The sequence below is a fragment of the Carettochelys insculpta genome, chromosome 22 (assembly GCF_033958435.1).
Source record: "Carettochelys insculpta isolate YL-2023 chromosome 22, ASM3395843v1, whole genome shotgun sequence".
NCBI classification, from domain to species: Eukaryota; Metazoa; Chordata; order Testudines; family Carettochelyidae; genus Carettochelys; species Carettochelys insculpta.
Window position 1 is genome coordinate 21,042,072 of NC_134158.1, and position 16,174 is coordinate 21,058,245.

Sequence of the window (16,174 nt, forward strand, 5' to 3'; positions counted from 1 at the left end):
TCTAAACCTGGAACCAATCCCTGCAACAAACCTTGCTGCCAGCTCTGCTCACATATCTACACCAGTGATATCATCACAGGACCCAACGTCAACCACACCATCAGGGGCTCCTTTACCTGCACATCTACTAATATAATATATGCCATCATATGTCAGCAATGCCCCACTGCAATTTACATTGGCCAGACTGGGCAGTTTCTACGTAAAAGAATAAATGGACATAAATCAGACATCAGGAATGGTAATGTACAGAACCCTGTGGGACAGCACTTCAATCTCCCTGGACACTCAGTAGCAGATTTAAAAGTAGCAGTCCTAAAACAAAGACATTTCAAAAATCAAATGGAGAGAGAAATCTCTGAGCTGCAATTTATTTGCAAATTTGACTCCATCAACCAAGGATTAAACAGAGACTGGGAGTGGCTGGCCCCTTACAAAAGCAGCTTTTCTGCCCTGGGTGTTAATATCCTCCCATTAGACTCTGACAATGGGCCCACATCCCCCTGTCTGATCTGACTTGTTTTTTCCTCTTTTGATACATACTACTGATACTGGGCCATTTCCACCTTGTTGAATAGACCTTGTCAGCTCTGGCCCTTCCTTTTACTGGGACCCCACTCTTTAAATACCCTTCTGGAACTCCCCCCGCGTCCCATGCATCTGATGAAGCGGGTCTTTGCCCACAAAAGCTGATGCTCCAAAATATCTGCCTATAAGGTGCCACAGGACTTCTTGTTGTTCTCGAAGATACAGACTAACACGGCTCCCTCTCTGATATGGTAGCACCTGAATGCCTGTTCAAAATCAAGAGCATGCTATGTCAAGCCTGCATGTCAGTCGCACCAAGAGGTCCCAACACAGACCAGCCCCCGACCTTCCCCAGGCCCAACATGCTTACTTTGGTGAAAGCCGCAGCAGCATCCCCTGATTCAATGCTGCTTTAGCTATGCTCTAGGCTGGTTCTGGGGCCCAGTAACCCAGCCCTGGAACCTGCATGGAAATATCAAAAGCACCTTTGAATCTAGAGATGTGTTTTGGCAAAGCTACTGCAGCAGCCGCTGGGGACCAAGTCCCTTTTAAATTGCTGGGCCCCTGGGCAAGTGGCCCCTTCTCCCTCAGCTGGCCCCCCCATCTGCACAATGTATTGTGGGCAGCACCTCCTTCCTGCAACACATGTGGGGCGGAGCTTAAATTTAGTGGGCGGAGCTCAAAAGAGCACCACCTCTTTTTTTCCTCCTCCATCGGAGCTCCTCCCTCTTACTGTAATGTCTGGGCAACTACCAATGGCTAGTTCCCAGGGAGAAATTCTGGCCAAAGGCTCCACTCAAGCTGGGAGGACTGAAGCAGCTGAGGGTTCTCGTAAGGGCTCCTCCAAAGAAACACAACCGCACAGAAAGAACACTGCATGGCCCCAAAGGCTGCCTGGTGACTTCTGCCATAACAGCATAAAGAACCCTATTTCATATTCATACAGGGATTGCTGATAAGTGCTAAAATGCAGCCTCCTATGGGGTGGGGCGCAACAGTGTTCAACAGCAACAAGGTGCATCGGTTTCAGCTGGAAAGTAAAGAAAGCTCTTGTTTGTAATGGCAATGGCACAGTGGGCCCAAAAGGAAGTCGGCAGGAATTCACCACAGTGGCCAGGCTAATAGAGTGATCCCACTCTGTGGCTAAGAGCATCACCTGGAGCAGTTAGGGTTTCAGTTCTGCATTTGATCGGAAAGCACCTCCTAGTGACCCATTGGGGTTAGTCCTGAGTGTGGGGAAGTGTGCCCCCCTGCTGCTGCCCTGTAGCACAGTGCCCTCTAGCTGGGCACTTGGATCAGCTCTGACTGCAAGGGCAAAGTGCCCCCTACCGAAGCCCTGCCCCACAGCACTCCTAACCCTACAATGGGGGCAGCACTGAATAGAAAGGCAGAGTGCCCCCTATGGAGCCATACACCCAATTGCCTGCAGCAGAGCCGGGGAACTGGGACTAAGTGAGAGGGGAGAGTGTCTCCAGCTGGCTTCTCCACCCATGCTTTTTGCTGGCCCGATCCTCCCCTAGCACCACCGGCAGATACTAACACAGTTCTGACACAAGGGGTCCCTTGAATGAACCAAGTCACGGGGGTAACAACCTAGTGAGCCAACAGCTCTGTGGGTGGACACATGGGGCGGCTGCAGCCACAGGTATCCCCTTTGCAGGAAGCCTAGGGATCCGTAGCCAGGCAATAACACAAGAGCTTGCCTCAGCCTGCAAGGGAACCACGAAGCCTGGATTGTCCCTCACCTGCCTGCAAAGGCTTCTAATGAAATCCTGCCTGAGCTGCAGCCCAGTGGTCTGAACATGAGCCTGTCGCACATGAGCATTTTCTGCATCTCCAGGGCACGGCAGCTCTCTGCGTTCAGATTCGGCTATGCAGAGAGCCAGGCCAGAGGAAGGAGCTGGCTTTGACATCACGCACACGGAGTGGAGAGTGTGGCCTTTTGGACATGCACCAGAGCTGCCAGGCAGGATGCGTGAGACGAGTGAAAGGGGCTTGGAACCAGCTGCTGGAGAAAGCAGCGCATAGGCATGGGAACGGTGGGTCTGTGGCTTGCGGGGCGTGTTGCAGTAGTGAATATGATGGAGGACAGTACTGGGTTTTTCTGTGTCTCTGGGCAGCACCCAGCCCAAAAGGCCCTCCTCTCTGTCGCTGTGTGTCTGGGGGCGCTTGGCCTGATGGGGCCCTGATCTCGGTCACTGTGTGTCTGGGGGTGCCCGGCCTGACGGGGCCCTGACCTCGGTCACTGTGTGTCTGGGGGCGCCCAGCCCGACGGGGCCCTGATCTCGGTTGCTGTGTGTCTGGGGGTGCCCGGCCCGACGGGGCCCTGATCTTGGTCACTGTGTGTCTGGGCAGTGCCTGAACTGACAGAACCCTGATCTTGGTCACTGTGTGTCTGGAGGCGCCCGGCCCGACGGGGTCCTGATCTCAGTCGGTGTGTGTCTGGACAGCACCCAGGCCAAGGGTGTTTTGACCAAAGTCTGGGCTCAGAAAATTTCTGGAGACTTTATTAAATATCCCCTTCTGACTCCTTTGGACTAAGTCCCTCTTTGCTATCCACCTTCTCTTCAATCCTCTGTCCTCCTATCCTGGAGCATGACAGCTCTCTGCGTTCAGATTTGGCTACGCACAGAAGGCACCAAACACACAGAGAAGGCACCATAGATAAACACTAGACAAGTTTTACAAGTGGATGATGGGATCCCAAGAGACCTCCCAGGCAGCTCCTTTCTAGGCAGCGGGGAGCACCAGCCCCATGGAAGTACCTCAAGCTGAGCAGTGGTTACTTTGGCATCTCTCAGCCCATAGCAACGGGCGTTGCAGCACTGGGCTAGTGCATGCAAACTAGGAAGCTCCATGCAGGCAGACCAGAGCTCCCCTTGTTCGCTGGGACATCCCCATCGCTCTGTCACTGTGTCCAACACCATCGTCCCTGTACCTTGGGTGGCCTCTTCTGCAGGTGTCTGTCTGGGAGGAGCCCCCCCAACACGCCCTCCTTCATATACTCCTTGACCCTGGGGCCCCCCCGAAACCTAGAGAACTGGTGCATGACAATCACTGCTTAAGGTCCTGAGCAGCCCTGTCCCTGTGTTTTTTTTGTGCTCCCCTACAATCTTTTCCGTCCAAATATTTTTTTTTAAATTTTGCAGAATAATTTTATTTGCGTTGTGGCATGCGCAGAAGTGCACCACCAATAGAACACAGGCTGCTGGCTGTGGGAGCTCTGCTAATCAGCGGGGCTGCATAAGTGATCAGCTTACAGGGAACACTGCTCCCCTATCTGTCTGCCTCCACCTCTCTTATTCTTAGCCTGGAATTGCTTTGGGGCAGGGAACATTTTTTTTTTTTCGCTCTGTGTCTGTACAGTGCCTGGCACAGGGGCTCCTGCCTCATAGCTTGGTCACTTAGGGGCTACTGTTCCACACCTAATAGCATCAATGGACAGCACCTGGCTGTTACTGCAAGCCATGTCATCAATAAAAATACCAATCAACTGAAAAATGAAATTGACTAGAACAAACAGGAATTTGTTTTCAGATTTCCACGATGAAAGAATTGGGGTGAGGGGAGACAGAAAACAAAAAGCTGAGTGAGAAGTCAGATCTGCAAATTGTTTTCAGCTCTGACACTTCCACCTGTTTCTCTGACCCATGCCGACAGGTTTGATTTCTTTCTTTCTATCTATCAATCAAACAGGAAGCTGAGCTTTCCAGATGAAGCCAGCAGTCTGGGAGAGTCCAACTGGCTGGAGTTTCAGAGAAAGGGCTGCTCAGACTTTCTGAAGATCAGGCACCTCTCTGGGCCCTCCCCAGATAACGGCACCCAAAATCACTAGCCAATTTTGAAAATCCCCATTTCAATGAAGAGAAAGAACATGTCTTTAAACCATGGAGAAGCAGCAGGGTGGTGTGGATAATGCTCTAACTGGGGGCTTAGGACCTTGGGGTTCTAGGCACATCTCTGACCTTGAAACACATATTGCCTGCTCTGTGCCTCAGTTTCCCCTGATGCTCATTGTTTCTTTGGGCTGTAAACTCACTGGGGCAGGGACTTTATCTTACTGTGTGGCACATAGCACAAAAGGGCCTTGATTTGTGGTGGGGCACGAGGCATTACCATAATATGCGCTAAATAAAAGCAGGTCTTGGCCTAATAAATTGCACTGTACTTTGGTTTCTCGGATTGAAACAATGTTTATTCCTCCCCAAATCAATCAGCTGGTTGACTCAGGGGCTGAGATGTAGATTTTCTGAATGCAGGGCCCTGGGACAAAGGAGAGAGCTTTTCAGAGTGGCCTGGCAGGAGGCAACCCACGGGGATAAAGCACAGCTTGTGATCCGTACAAGCGCCAGATTGTGTGATGGGGAGGCTTCTGAGTCAGTTTCACAGGGGTGAAAGGTGCCAGGTTGATGGCATCTCTCTGCAAGCCAGGCAGCCGTGTTGCCAGCTCTAACCCCAGATCACACCCCTCTAGAAGGGAGAAGTCTCATGTCTCATAACTTTTCCCCTGAGCTAGATGGGTTCTCTCCATCTCTTTCCCAGGTACTGGACTGGAATTGGAAATACCAAGGGAACAGCCCCGTTCCCTTGTCCCTTATGTCAGCCAGTCTCCCACCCTGGGCTGGAATGGGCTGACCCACCTGAGAGGGGAAACGTCCCATGCCCGAGCCCCATAAGCTATCAGCCATCCCAGCACATCCTGCCTTTTGTTTGCCTTTGCTGGGCTCTTCTTGTCTGAGCCAGATGCCAATTTGCATAACATCAGCTGCTCTTTTCTTTTGGCAGGACACATTCTGGGATCCATTGCCCAGGCCAGGCAGCTGCTTCCCATCCTGCTTATACTGATGATTGCTAATAGCAGTAAATGCTGCAAAAACACCCAGCTGCCTAACCCTTCACCATTCTCCCAGTCCTGCCCAGGGCAGCTACTGCAAGGTGGGAGCAGGCCTGGAACCTAGGCCTGGCTGAACACAGAGCCCAGCCCCTACCACTTCCTAACTGGGGGCCTAGGAGCTACCATAATACACCCATGAGCAAAAAACACAGCATCTGTCAAAGTGCAGTCCTGGTCTCTGTCAGTCGCTCCTAGGTTTGACCATAACACTCTTAATAGCCGTACACATGTACAGCACCTGGCACAGTGGATTCCAGGTCCATGACTAGGGCTTCTAGGCACTACAGTATGAAATATAAATAAATTAAAGGATGATGATTATTGAAAAAGTGACTGGCTTAACTGCATAAGAAACCATTTGGCTTGAAACTTGGAGCTCACTGGTTCTGATCCTGGCCAGGCAAGTAGTGACCAGGAGTTGTTTACTATTCCAGGGCTGATTGGTGAACAAAGTCTGTAGGTCTCAGCTCACAGCAAGCAAAGAATCAAGGCTGACACGGACCCCAGAGACAGAACTCTCTCCCGCCCTCCAGGTCAGGGGGGGCAGTTTGGTCTGGAGATAAAACCAAGCACCTCTCAGCCTCGCTGGGGCCGTCTAGCTCAGCAGCGTCCAACGCATTTGCCACTCGCCACGTGGCAAACACGACCCTGTGTCGTGGCGAATCCGGCTCTGGGGCCATGTGCGGCTCTGGGAGGCGTTAAATGCAGCTCCTCCTGAAAGCTGCACGCAGGGAGTGCCCTGCACCTGCTCTGCACGTGCACCCCACTGCTTGGAAGGAGAAGTGCGTGGGGGCCCCGGCGGCACCTTCGGCCATGACTCTGGGGAGTCACCGGCATCAAAGTAGAATGAGGGGGCTGGGGGAGCCTGACTGGGGGGAGGGGAGGGCATTGAGTGGGGGGGGGCTGGCTGTGGGGGAGGGGGATTGGGTTAGAGTGGGGGGGCTGGGGGTACCTGGCTCTTCGGGAGGGGAGAGCATTGTCTTGCGGGGGGCTGGGGGTGCCTGGCTCTGGGAGAGGGGCGGGATACGGAGTTGGAGCAGGGGCGGAGTTGGAGCTAGTCAGCTGGGGGCGCCTGAATCTCCCCAGGTAGATGCCCAGACGCTCAGTTTCCAGGGAACACTGTGTGGGAGATGCACCATCCCCTTGCGCCCCCACCAAAATTTTAGTTGCTAACGGCGGGTGCCCCCAGTAGCCCTCCCTGCACCCCCTTCTCCCAGAGGCATCAGTGGCCTATGCCTCCACCATTGCTCAATTATTATAGCTGTGCCAAAACCAGAGGGCCACTGTTCTGGTTGCTGCACAGACACAGAGTGAGTGGCTGCGTGTGCTTTTGGGACAGGGACGATCTACACAGACAAAGGCAGGGTTATTCTCCCCATTTTCAAGATGGGAAAAGAGAGGCCCGGAGAGAATGAGGATCATATAAGGTGTCAGTAACAGAGCCAAGGACTGACTCTCACTCTTCCCCAGTCTCAAGCAAAAAAAAGATCGCCTTCCACTCCAGTCACCTTTTGGCTTAACCTTTTTTTGGTAAAAAAATTAATCACAGCAAGGAGAGATTCAGGCACTGCCCAGCTGATTAGCAGGGTGCCCACTGCCAACACACAGCACGCAGCATGTGTCTCTACTGGTGGTGAACATCCGCACATGCCGGGCTGCGTATAAAATTCATTCTGCCCATGGAGGGAAGCAGTTGGGGGAACACTAGTGGCGAGCGTGTTGGGACACCAGGGGTCTAGGCACTTGGAGACCTGCAGAGAGCGCATGGGTTTCCCATGCTACAAAAGCCCCCCTCCCAAGCTTATGTACTGGCACACGGTGTAAGTATGTTCTTAGCATGGATTTCATAGCTAATCTTATTTGCCAAAATACTCCCCGTATAATCCAATCATAATAAATAAAGAATCCAAAGTCAAATGCACACACCCCGCTTTCTGTTGCTGGCGAGACATGTGTCATCTTATTCCCCCCGCCCTGCCCCCCAAACGAAAATCTCGACTGTTCTTGCATGGCCCTAGCCAAATTTATGCAAAAGAAGATGGGGGTGGGGGGGTGGGGGCAGAATTAAGCAGGGCGGAGCCTTTCCAGGATAAATGGCATCCAGTGACGCACCATGTCTGCATCTAGCAACACTGAGTCACTGGGCTGTGTTTAGAAACCGATCACCTGCCAATTTCTCCCTGGCAGAGCTCCACAGCTGTTTAACCTGTAACCGGGCCTGAGAGGGGCTGGTGTGGGTAATTGGTTATACGTTTCAGGCCCAGAAACCCAGCCCATCCTGGCAATCAAACCTGTAAGTCACTGATTGGAACCCAGACCCCTGCTTGCCTCTGCACGTGAGTTGTCCTTCCTTAACTATCCTGCTCTAGCAAAAGCAGAACTTCCCTGGCTGTGGGTGGAGTTGCGCAGGTTTAGAAGGGCTCTTCTGAAGATAATGACGGGAATGAGGGATATCAGAATAACCCAGCCAGTTTGTATCAATAAGAATAAGACTCATATTCCTACCTGACACAAACCGGTCCTAAATCTGTGCTCAGATCAGCCTCAGTAGCTATCTCCTTGAGCACTGACGTGAGGGTCGGTGGCCTATGTGAAGCAAGTTTGGGAGGTCTCAGCCCCCTTGTACAGAAGTCGGATGGCACGGTCACTCCTTGTTGGCTGAGATGCTGGGCACTAAGTGGGCCCTGGTGATGCTGACTCAGAGCTGGCCCTGTTTGAGCAGTCATTGTGGCAGGAGTGGGAAACGCACAGTGGTTAAGTAGGATTCAGCCGCTAGGGCAGCCGGTCCCAGAGTTAAGAGCCGAATGACACAGCTCCATGTGGGAGGAAAATGCAACCACATCCTCCTCACCCATAGGCCAAAGTGGGGAGGCAATGTTGCCTAATGAATAGAGCACTGTATTAAAACAAGGGAAGCCTGGGTTCTAATCCTACCTCGGCCATGAGCCTGCTGGGTGCTTTGGGGGAAACTGAGGAAGGGTGACATTTCCCCCTCTGTAAGATGAGGCCCTGAGATCCCTAAATAAGAGCAATGGGCTCTTTAGGTTGGGGTCTGATCCCCAGAAGTTGTGAGTACCTACTGCTTTTCTTACCTGCGTCACAGCGACGCCCTGAGGTCCCAGCTGAAATCAGGGCCCAGTGGGCCGGGTGCCACATGGGGACAGAGCAAGAGACCACCTCCACCCCACCTGCCCTAGAAAGCATACAGGCAGGAGGGGGAGTTGAGGCAGAGAGATAGGAAGATCAGCAGCAGAACTGGGGACGGACCAGTCTCCTGTGGCCCTAGCTGGTAGGCCCCACTGCCCCTCGCTGGCAGGTGCTCAGCACCTCTAGGGATTAGACCCTTCAGCAACGGGAAACATTACCCCCTGCAGCTGTCACTGGGACCCAAGGCCAGAGGACGTCCTAACAGGTCTCGCGCGGGGCAAGCAAGATGGTGGTGGCGGGGAGCCTACCATAGTCCTTGGGCAAGGGCGCAGGGGCGGAGGTGTGGACGATGGGTTTCTTCCTCCGCTCCAGGACAGGGCTCTGGAATTCCAGAGGCTGGTGCGCCTCCTCGGAGGGATTCTCGGCTGAGTCGTCTTTGGTCATGTTTGGCCGTTACTCCTGCAAGGCAAAGAAAAACGTCCAAGTCCTCGGTGGGATCAGCTGAACCTGCCAAGCCCCTCACAAGGGTCCACTTGCCACAGGGTAAGCTCTGGCATCTCTGCAGCACCCTGTGTCCCATGGGTTCCCATTCATTCCCACAGGCTCCCTGGTTCTGCCCCATGCTTCTGAAAAATAGGAAGGGGGAAACTGAGGCGCAAACCAGCAAAGGAATTTCCTTGCAGCCTCACGCAGTAAGACAGAACCAGGAACTGAACTCCAGAGTCAAATTCCAGGCCCTGGCTCTAAACACTAGATCCTGTTCCTGTCACTGCTTTTTCCTCTGTTGTCCCCAGCACTCACTCAGGCCTGAGGTTCACTGACTCCTCCCCCTCACAGGAAGGACCTGGAGCTTTGAGCTGGCTGAAGGCCCACCACCTCCCAGCATTGAGAAATGACGAATAGATCCCCTATCCCCTATCCCAGAGCTTGGAATAGATCCTGGAAGCCAAGCCCCCCCCCCGCCCCTTCTCTAACCACTATGCCTCATTCCTCTTCCAGCACTAGGAATAGAACCCAGAAGTCTGATTCCCAGTTCTTCCTGCTGTAACCACTAGACACCACACCCCTCCCAAAGCCCATGCCAGAACCTGGCGTCCCAGCCATAATCACTAGACATCGCTCCTGTCCCCAAGCACCAGACAGAACCCAGGAGTCCTACCTCCAACCATCAGACCCCGGTCCCTTCCCAGAGCTCAGGAGTTCTGTCTCTAACCACTAGACCCCACTCCCAACACAGAGCTCAGGAGACAGCCCAGGAGTCCTCGTTCTAACCATAGACACTGCTCCCCTCTGAGAGCTGGGGACAGAAGCCAGGAGTCCTGACTCTAACCACTAGACACCACTCTCTCCCCCCTGCACACCAGATCATACACTGCTCAGATCAGTGCCCCCCCGCAACGGTTTCTGTAGGAAAATGACCAGTCCTGTCCCTGTGGGCCTGCCCTGTGGATCAGAACCATGGTCCTGACTGCAGATGGGGCTTCTCCAGCCCCTCCCCCTGCCTTGTGTGCAACAGAGGAGGGAAAGCGGGGGGGTTGGTGAAGATGTTCTCCCCAACCTGCCCCCAGCCCTACCTACACCCCTGACCTGACACCCCAAAATCCCTTGGGGGGCCAGAGCCCCAGACAGAGCAGGACTGGTGGACAAACGGGAACAGAGCCGTCTGGCTGTGGGGAGGGGGGAGAGAGTGGGGGGGGTCAAGGACTGCAGGGTGGGTGGGGATAGGAATGGATGAGCTGGGGGAGGGGAGGATGGCAGGGCAGTGAGGGGGCTGGAGGTACACATAGGAAGGGGGTGATGGGGTAGTTGGTGGGATGGAGGGGCACTGGGGGAATATGGCATTGGGGGAAGATGGGGCAACGGCTGGGGATACAGATAGCTGTGCCTGGAGGATATGGGGGCACAGATGGGGCAATCAGTGGCTGGGGAGACGAAGGAGGGAGGTGCTGCGGTACAGGGGGGGTGGCTGGGGGAAGGAGGAGGTAGAACTGGAGAGGATGCGGAAGGAGGAGAGGAAGCCGTGGGGGAGGGGAGACAGGTGAGAGGGTGATGGGGATAGAGGTGGCAGTATGATGGGGGACAGGGAGGGATGGGGAACATTGGGAGGGGAAGGGGGGACAGATGGGTTGGCTGGGGGTGATGGGGTGGGACAGGGCAAGGAAGTGGGGAGGATGGGGGGCAGGTGGGTTGGGTAGGAGGATAGGGTGGATAGGGAGGGTGGGGGGTGGGGTGCAGGTGGGTAGTTTGGTGGTGATGGGGATGGGGAGAGTGGGGATGGGGTGCAGGTAGATTGTTGGGGTGATGGGGATGATGGGGATGGGGTACAGGTGGATTGTTGGAGGGTGACAAGGGAGATGGGGAGGGAGTGCAGGTGAATAATTTGGGGGTGATGGGGATGATGGGAGATGCGAAGGGTGAGGGATGGGGTGCAGGTGGATTATTGGGGGTGATGGGGAGGGTGGGGATAGGGTGCAGGGGGATTGTGTGGGGTGACGGGTGATGGGGTGGGGTGCAGGTGGATTGTTTGGGGGTGATGGGGAGAGTGGGGGATGGGGTGCAGGTGGATTGTTGGGGTGACAGGGTGATGGGGATGGAGTGCAGGTGAATAATTTGGGGGTGATGGGGATGATGGGGGATGCAAAGGGTGAGGGATGGGTTGCAGGTGGATTGTTGGGGGTCACAGGGAGGGTGGAGGATAGGGTGCAATGAGATTGTTTGGGGGTGACAGGTGATGGGAGTGGGGTGCAGGTGGATTGTTTGGGGGTGATGGGGAGGGTGGGGGATAGGGTGCAGGGGGATTGTTTGGGGTGACAGGGAGGGTGGGGGATGGGGTGCAGGGGGATTGTTTGAGGGTGACAGGTGATAGGATGGGGAGCAGGGGGATTGTTTGGGGGTGATGGGGTGGGGTGCAGGTTGATTGTCTGGGGGTGACGGGTGATGGGGTGGGGTGCAGGTGGATTGTATGGGAGTGACAGGTGATGGGGTGATGGGGGTGGGGTGCAGGTGGATTGTTTGGGGATGACAGGTGATGGTGGTGGGGTGCAGTGGATTGTTTGGGGTGACGGGGCGGACGGGGAAGGAAGGGAGGACCGGAGGAGGGGTGGTACAGAGCTGGGTGGTTTGGTGGCAGAGGGACAGACGGGGGTGGGTGAGAAGGGGAGCGGGGGCAGGTGGCTGACTGGGTGGACGGGGGACGGGAAAAGGGGCGCTGATGGGGTGAGGGGAAGGGCGAATGGCAGGCGGGGAACGTGCGGGGCGATGCGGGGGAAGAGGGTGAGGGAGGCGGGCGGGGAAGGACGGGAGCCGGGGTACGGGCGGGTCGCTTAGGGGCGATGGGGGAAGGGGCGGGACCTGCTCGCCCGGCGGTGGCGGGGCGCTGATCTCGGCCGGACCCCGATAAACACCGCCCCCCCCATCCCCGCGGCCGGAAGCAGCTGGGCCGGGCCCGGCTCCTCTGTCCCGATGGGGGCCGGCCCGGGCCGCACCTACCGCGGATCTCTCCGTCTGCTCGGTGCCCGGGCGCTGGGGCGGGGCTGGCGCTGGGTCCGGAGCATCTCAGAGCCCATGCGCCGCCCGCAGCATCAGCACCAGCATCAGCGCTGCATCCCCGCCTCCTGCGGGGGGGGCGTCCCGCGGAGGGCGGGGGCAGGAGCAGCTGCTCTAGGGGAGCGGGGGCCTGCGGGGTCAGATGCCTGGGAACAGGGCGTGCTGGGGCTATAGGGAGCATGGGACTGAGGGGTCAGATAAGGGGGAGAAGGGGGTGCTGCGGCTATGGGGAGCAGGGAGCTGTGGAGTCAGATAAGAAGGAGCAGGGGTGCTGGGGCTATGGGGAGCAGGGGGCTGAGGGGTAAGATAAGGGGGAGTATGGGGTTCTGGGGAGGCTGGGGCTACAGGGGAGCAGAGGGCTGTGGGGTCATATAAGGGGGTGCAGGGGGGCTGGGGCTATAGGGGAGCTGGGGGCAGTGAGGTCAGATAAGGGGGGTAGGGGGCTGAGGAGTAAGATGAGGGAACAGAAGGTGGAAGGGGAGCTGGGCTATAGGTGAACAGGGGTCTGTGGGGTCAAATAAGGGGGAGCAGGGAGTGCAAGGGGAGCTGGGGCTATAGGAGAACAAGGGGCTGAGGGGTCAGACAAGGGGGGTACAGGGGGAGCTGGTGCTTTTGGGGAGCTGGGAGCTGTGGGGTCAGATAAGGGGGAGCATGGGGTAAAGGGGGAGCTGGTGCTATAGGGGAGCTGGGGCTGTGGGGTCAAATAAGGGGCAGCAGGGGGCTGGGGGTCAGATAAGGGGGAGCAGGGAGTGCAAGAGGAGCTGGGGCTATAGGAGAGCAGGGGGCTGAGGAGTCAGATAAGGGGTGTAGGGGGAGCTGGTGCTGTAGGGGAGCTGGGAGGTCAGATATAGGGGAGCATGGGATGCAGGAGGAGCTGGTGCTTTACTGGAGCAGGTGGCTATGGGGTCAGGTAAGGGGGGGCAGAGAGAGAAGCAAATGCCTGTCAGTTTGGTATGGGGCTTACAGGAGGAGACCAGGAGGCTGCCAGGACTCTAAGGGGAGAACAAGGGCTATGGGGTAGAAAAAGGCTATGGGATTGTATGGGCTGACAGGAGAACCGGAGCTAAGGAGTGCCCTTCAGACAGCAGGTCAGTATGGGGGCCATAGTGGGCGAGCAGGTGCTCTGGGGAATCTAGGAGACGAGATGGGAGAGCAGAGGGGTTCTGAGCTGAGGGGCCCTGGGGGTTATACGGACACAACAGGGGATCTAGGGGCCTGTGGGGCTCAGAGGGGAGTGCAAGGAGGTGGAGTGTGCACAGGGGAAATGGAAGGGGGTACAGGTGGGCCATGCAGGGTGTAGAATGAGCAGGAGGCTGGGGGTGCTGCAGGGGAGGAACAGAGCCCAGGGTAGTAAAACACAGTGATCAGGGCTATAGGGGAGTTGGGGTGGGGGCTGCATGGCTACAGAAGCACTGGGAAGGGAGAGTGGGTATGCTCTTGGGGAGGTGACTGACTCAGAGATGCCTCTTCCCCCAGTCATGGGACCCCACAGTGCCTAATAGACCATGCCCATGGAAATGCAGCTGCCTCAGGGGTGGGGTTGTCATGACTCTTTTCGCAGCACACAGCCATGCTGCAATGTCTAGGGCAGGGAGTGACAAAACACTCTAAGAGATCCCCAGACTTGCCTTCGGTGCTTGAGCCCCTCTTGTGCCCAAGATTTTTAGCACAAGGTACGGCCCATCTCCCCCAGAAGGTAAATAGCACCCCCGCCCCTCGTGCTGCAGATCAGAATCCTAAGAACCTGACGAAGTGGGTCTTTGCCCATGGAAGCTTATGCTCCAAAATACGTTAGTCTAGAAGGTGCCACAGGACTTCTTGGTTTTAATCCTAAGAATGAATCCTGGCAGGGAAGAAAAGAAGGGAGCTGGCCCAGGGTGGGACATCCAGACCCGATTCCAAACACCCCATGAGTTCGGTGGGGCAGGAACAGTAGCCTCCTTCCCACCCATGGGCACTGCTGGCCACCAATGGCCCTTGACAGCTTGTAAAAGCTTCTAAGTATGAACACCTTCTGAGCAAAAACCAATGCAGGCCTGTTGTACAGCAGCCACGTCTACAACAGCTTCCTCTACTTGGGAACAAGAAGTCCTGTGGCACCTTACAGACCGACATATTTTGAAGCATAAGCATTCGTGGTCAAAGAACCGCTTCATCAGATGCATGAGCTGGGGGGGAGGTTTGGGAAGGCAGCCAGTGCGGTCACCTCAGAAGAATGGTAGCTCTGGGACCTAATGACAATGGCATACAGTAAAAACGGTAACTACTTCCATGCTCCCCATTGTGGGCAGAGTAGGGGGATGACAAGTTGTTGCTGAAGCACTGCCACTCCTCCCAGCCCTCCCCCCCCCGCAAAAAAATTCTGCTATCTCCTCTGTGATAAAGGCACAAGCCATCTGCGAAATCCAATGAGGCCCTCAGGAGCCATGGGGAGGAGAGGGTAATAAACTCGCTCCCAGCTCTAGAGAAAAGCATTTCAGCAGCGAAGGCCCACTTCCGCAGTGTGTGTGGGGGATCCCTTGTGTCAAGCGGGAGAAATTTTTCTGGTAATCAGCTGAGGGAGCTGGCACCGAGGTGGCAGAAAGCAGAGCGTCCATTACTACAAATCACTTTAAGAGCAGCTATAAAACTCCTTCCCCACCCCCCTCAGCAGACGGCCTTCCACACTCACTGGACAAAATGGAGGCGGGGCCTTGGCAATTATCGCTGGGGCAGCTGTAATGCCCCTGGGAGATTTATATTTAAAGCAAGTGCAGTGGATGTTAGTCAAGCTACTGTTTGTTCTGGGGTGAAGTTAGCTTTTCCATGCAGATGTTCCGTAAGGAGAGAATCAGTTTGCACATACGCAGCTCGTGGGAGCGGATACTGCAGCCAGACAATGCTGCACCCTGCCACTGTGTGCTGGAAAACACCCACCGGCACCACACACCACTTCAGCCTAGGGCTGGATTCCAGTTTGGGCCATGTTTCATAAAGAAGGGGGTGTGCCCTGGAAGAACTAGTTGGGGCTGGGTGTGCAGCCAGCCCTCCCTGGGTTGCCCCCAGAATTTCAGCTTTTGCATAAGGACAAAGAGTAAGGCTTGGGCTGTTATGCTTGCAAATCAAAATGCGAAGCGTGTGACTGAGGCCGTTTTGCCTGAATTGGCAGAGAGCCTGACATGTTGGCTGAGCAGGGGGAACTGTTTGTAGTGGAACCGAGTCAGTAGCACAGCAGGTGAGTCACTTTAGCTTCCACGTTGATGGAAGAGCTTTTTCTGTTTATGCTGTTAATCCTCCTCTTAGAGAGAGGGTAGCTAGAATTCTTGTGTTGGGCCAGCCACATCTAAGCTACGGGTAGACTGACCTAACTCCGGCAGTGAGCAGAGATTTATCACAGCCCTGAGCGATACAGCTAGGTTGACAATGTTGAAGCATAGACCAGGACTAAGATAAATCTGAGATGGGAGAGCTGCTCTGAGCATAATTAACACAGCAGAGCCTGCCAGAGTTTCCTGAGAGCCTGAAACAATAGCTCTGATGTGGAGACAGGCTCGCTGATCTCAACAGATGCTAAGCCAATTAGGTGTTTAAGTTTATCCTGACTTGGAAGAATGGCCACACTTGTCAGGTTTGGCTGACAAGTTAGCAAAGCCAGCCCCAAACTCAGCCACTTTCCTTAGTCGGGACAAAGCTCAAACATCACCACTGCTAACAACGTCTAGCTCTCATACATGCCTTTTTATCAGCAGACCCCAATGAGCTTCACAAAGGTCAGTATCAACATGCCTGAAAGGAAGCACAGAGGGCGGGAGAAGAGGGTGTGACTGACCCAAGCTCACGCAGTAGCAGAGTTGGAAAAAGAGCCAAGGTCTTCTGAGACTCAGGCCAGTTCATTATCCACTAGGCACTATTGCCTCCCTAATTATTAACCATTCTCCTGCTCATCAGCACAAGTCAGAAAGGAGACAGAGGCTCAAAGGAAGAAGATCCAGAACTGGGTTTTGCAGAGTGGGCAGGATGACAAGGAGACCGCGTGAGGGGCTAGCTGTGACAGATGCATGTGGGGTTGGGATTTTGTTT

The 16,174-nt window shown here is 55.2% G+C and overlaps 1 protein-coding gene across 9 annotated transcripts in view; it reads right to left on the minus strand.

Moving 5' to 3' along the window:
* CLIP3 (CAP-Gly domain containing linker protein 3) overlaps positions 1-12,177 on the minus strand; it is a 31,825-nt gene extending 19,648 nt beyond the window's left edge. For all 9 annotated transcript variants that reach the window (XR_012648490.1, XR_012648489.1, XR_012648493.1 and 6 more), the window contains exons 1-2: positions 12,059-12,177; positions 8,878-9,028 (exon numbers count right to left, since the gene is read on the minus strand). Coding sequence is in view for 4 of the 9 variants with exons in the window: in XM_075016564.1 (XP_074872665.1) it covers positions 8,878-9,013 (136 nt within the window). In the remaining 5 variants the exon portion in view is untranslated. The remainder of the gene's footprint in view (positions 1-8,877; positions 9,029-12,058) is intronic.
* Positions 12,178-16,174: the final 3,997 nt, after the last annotated feature.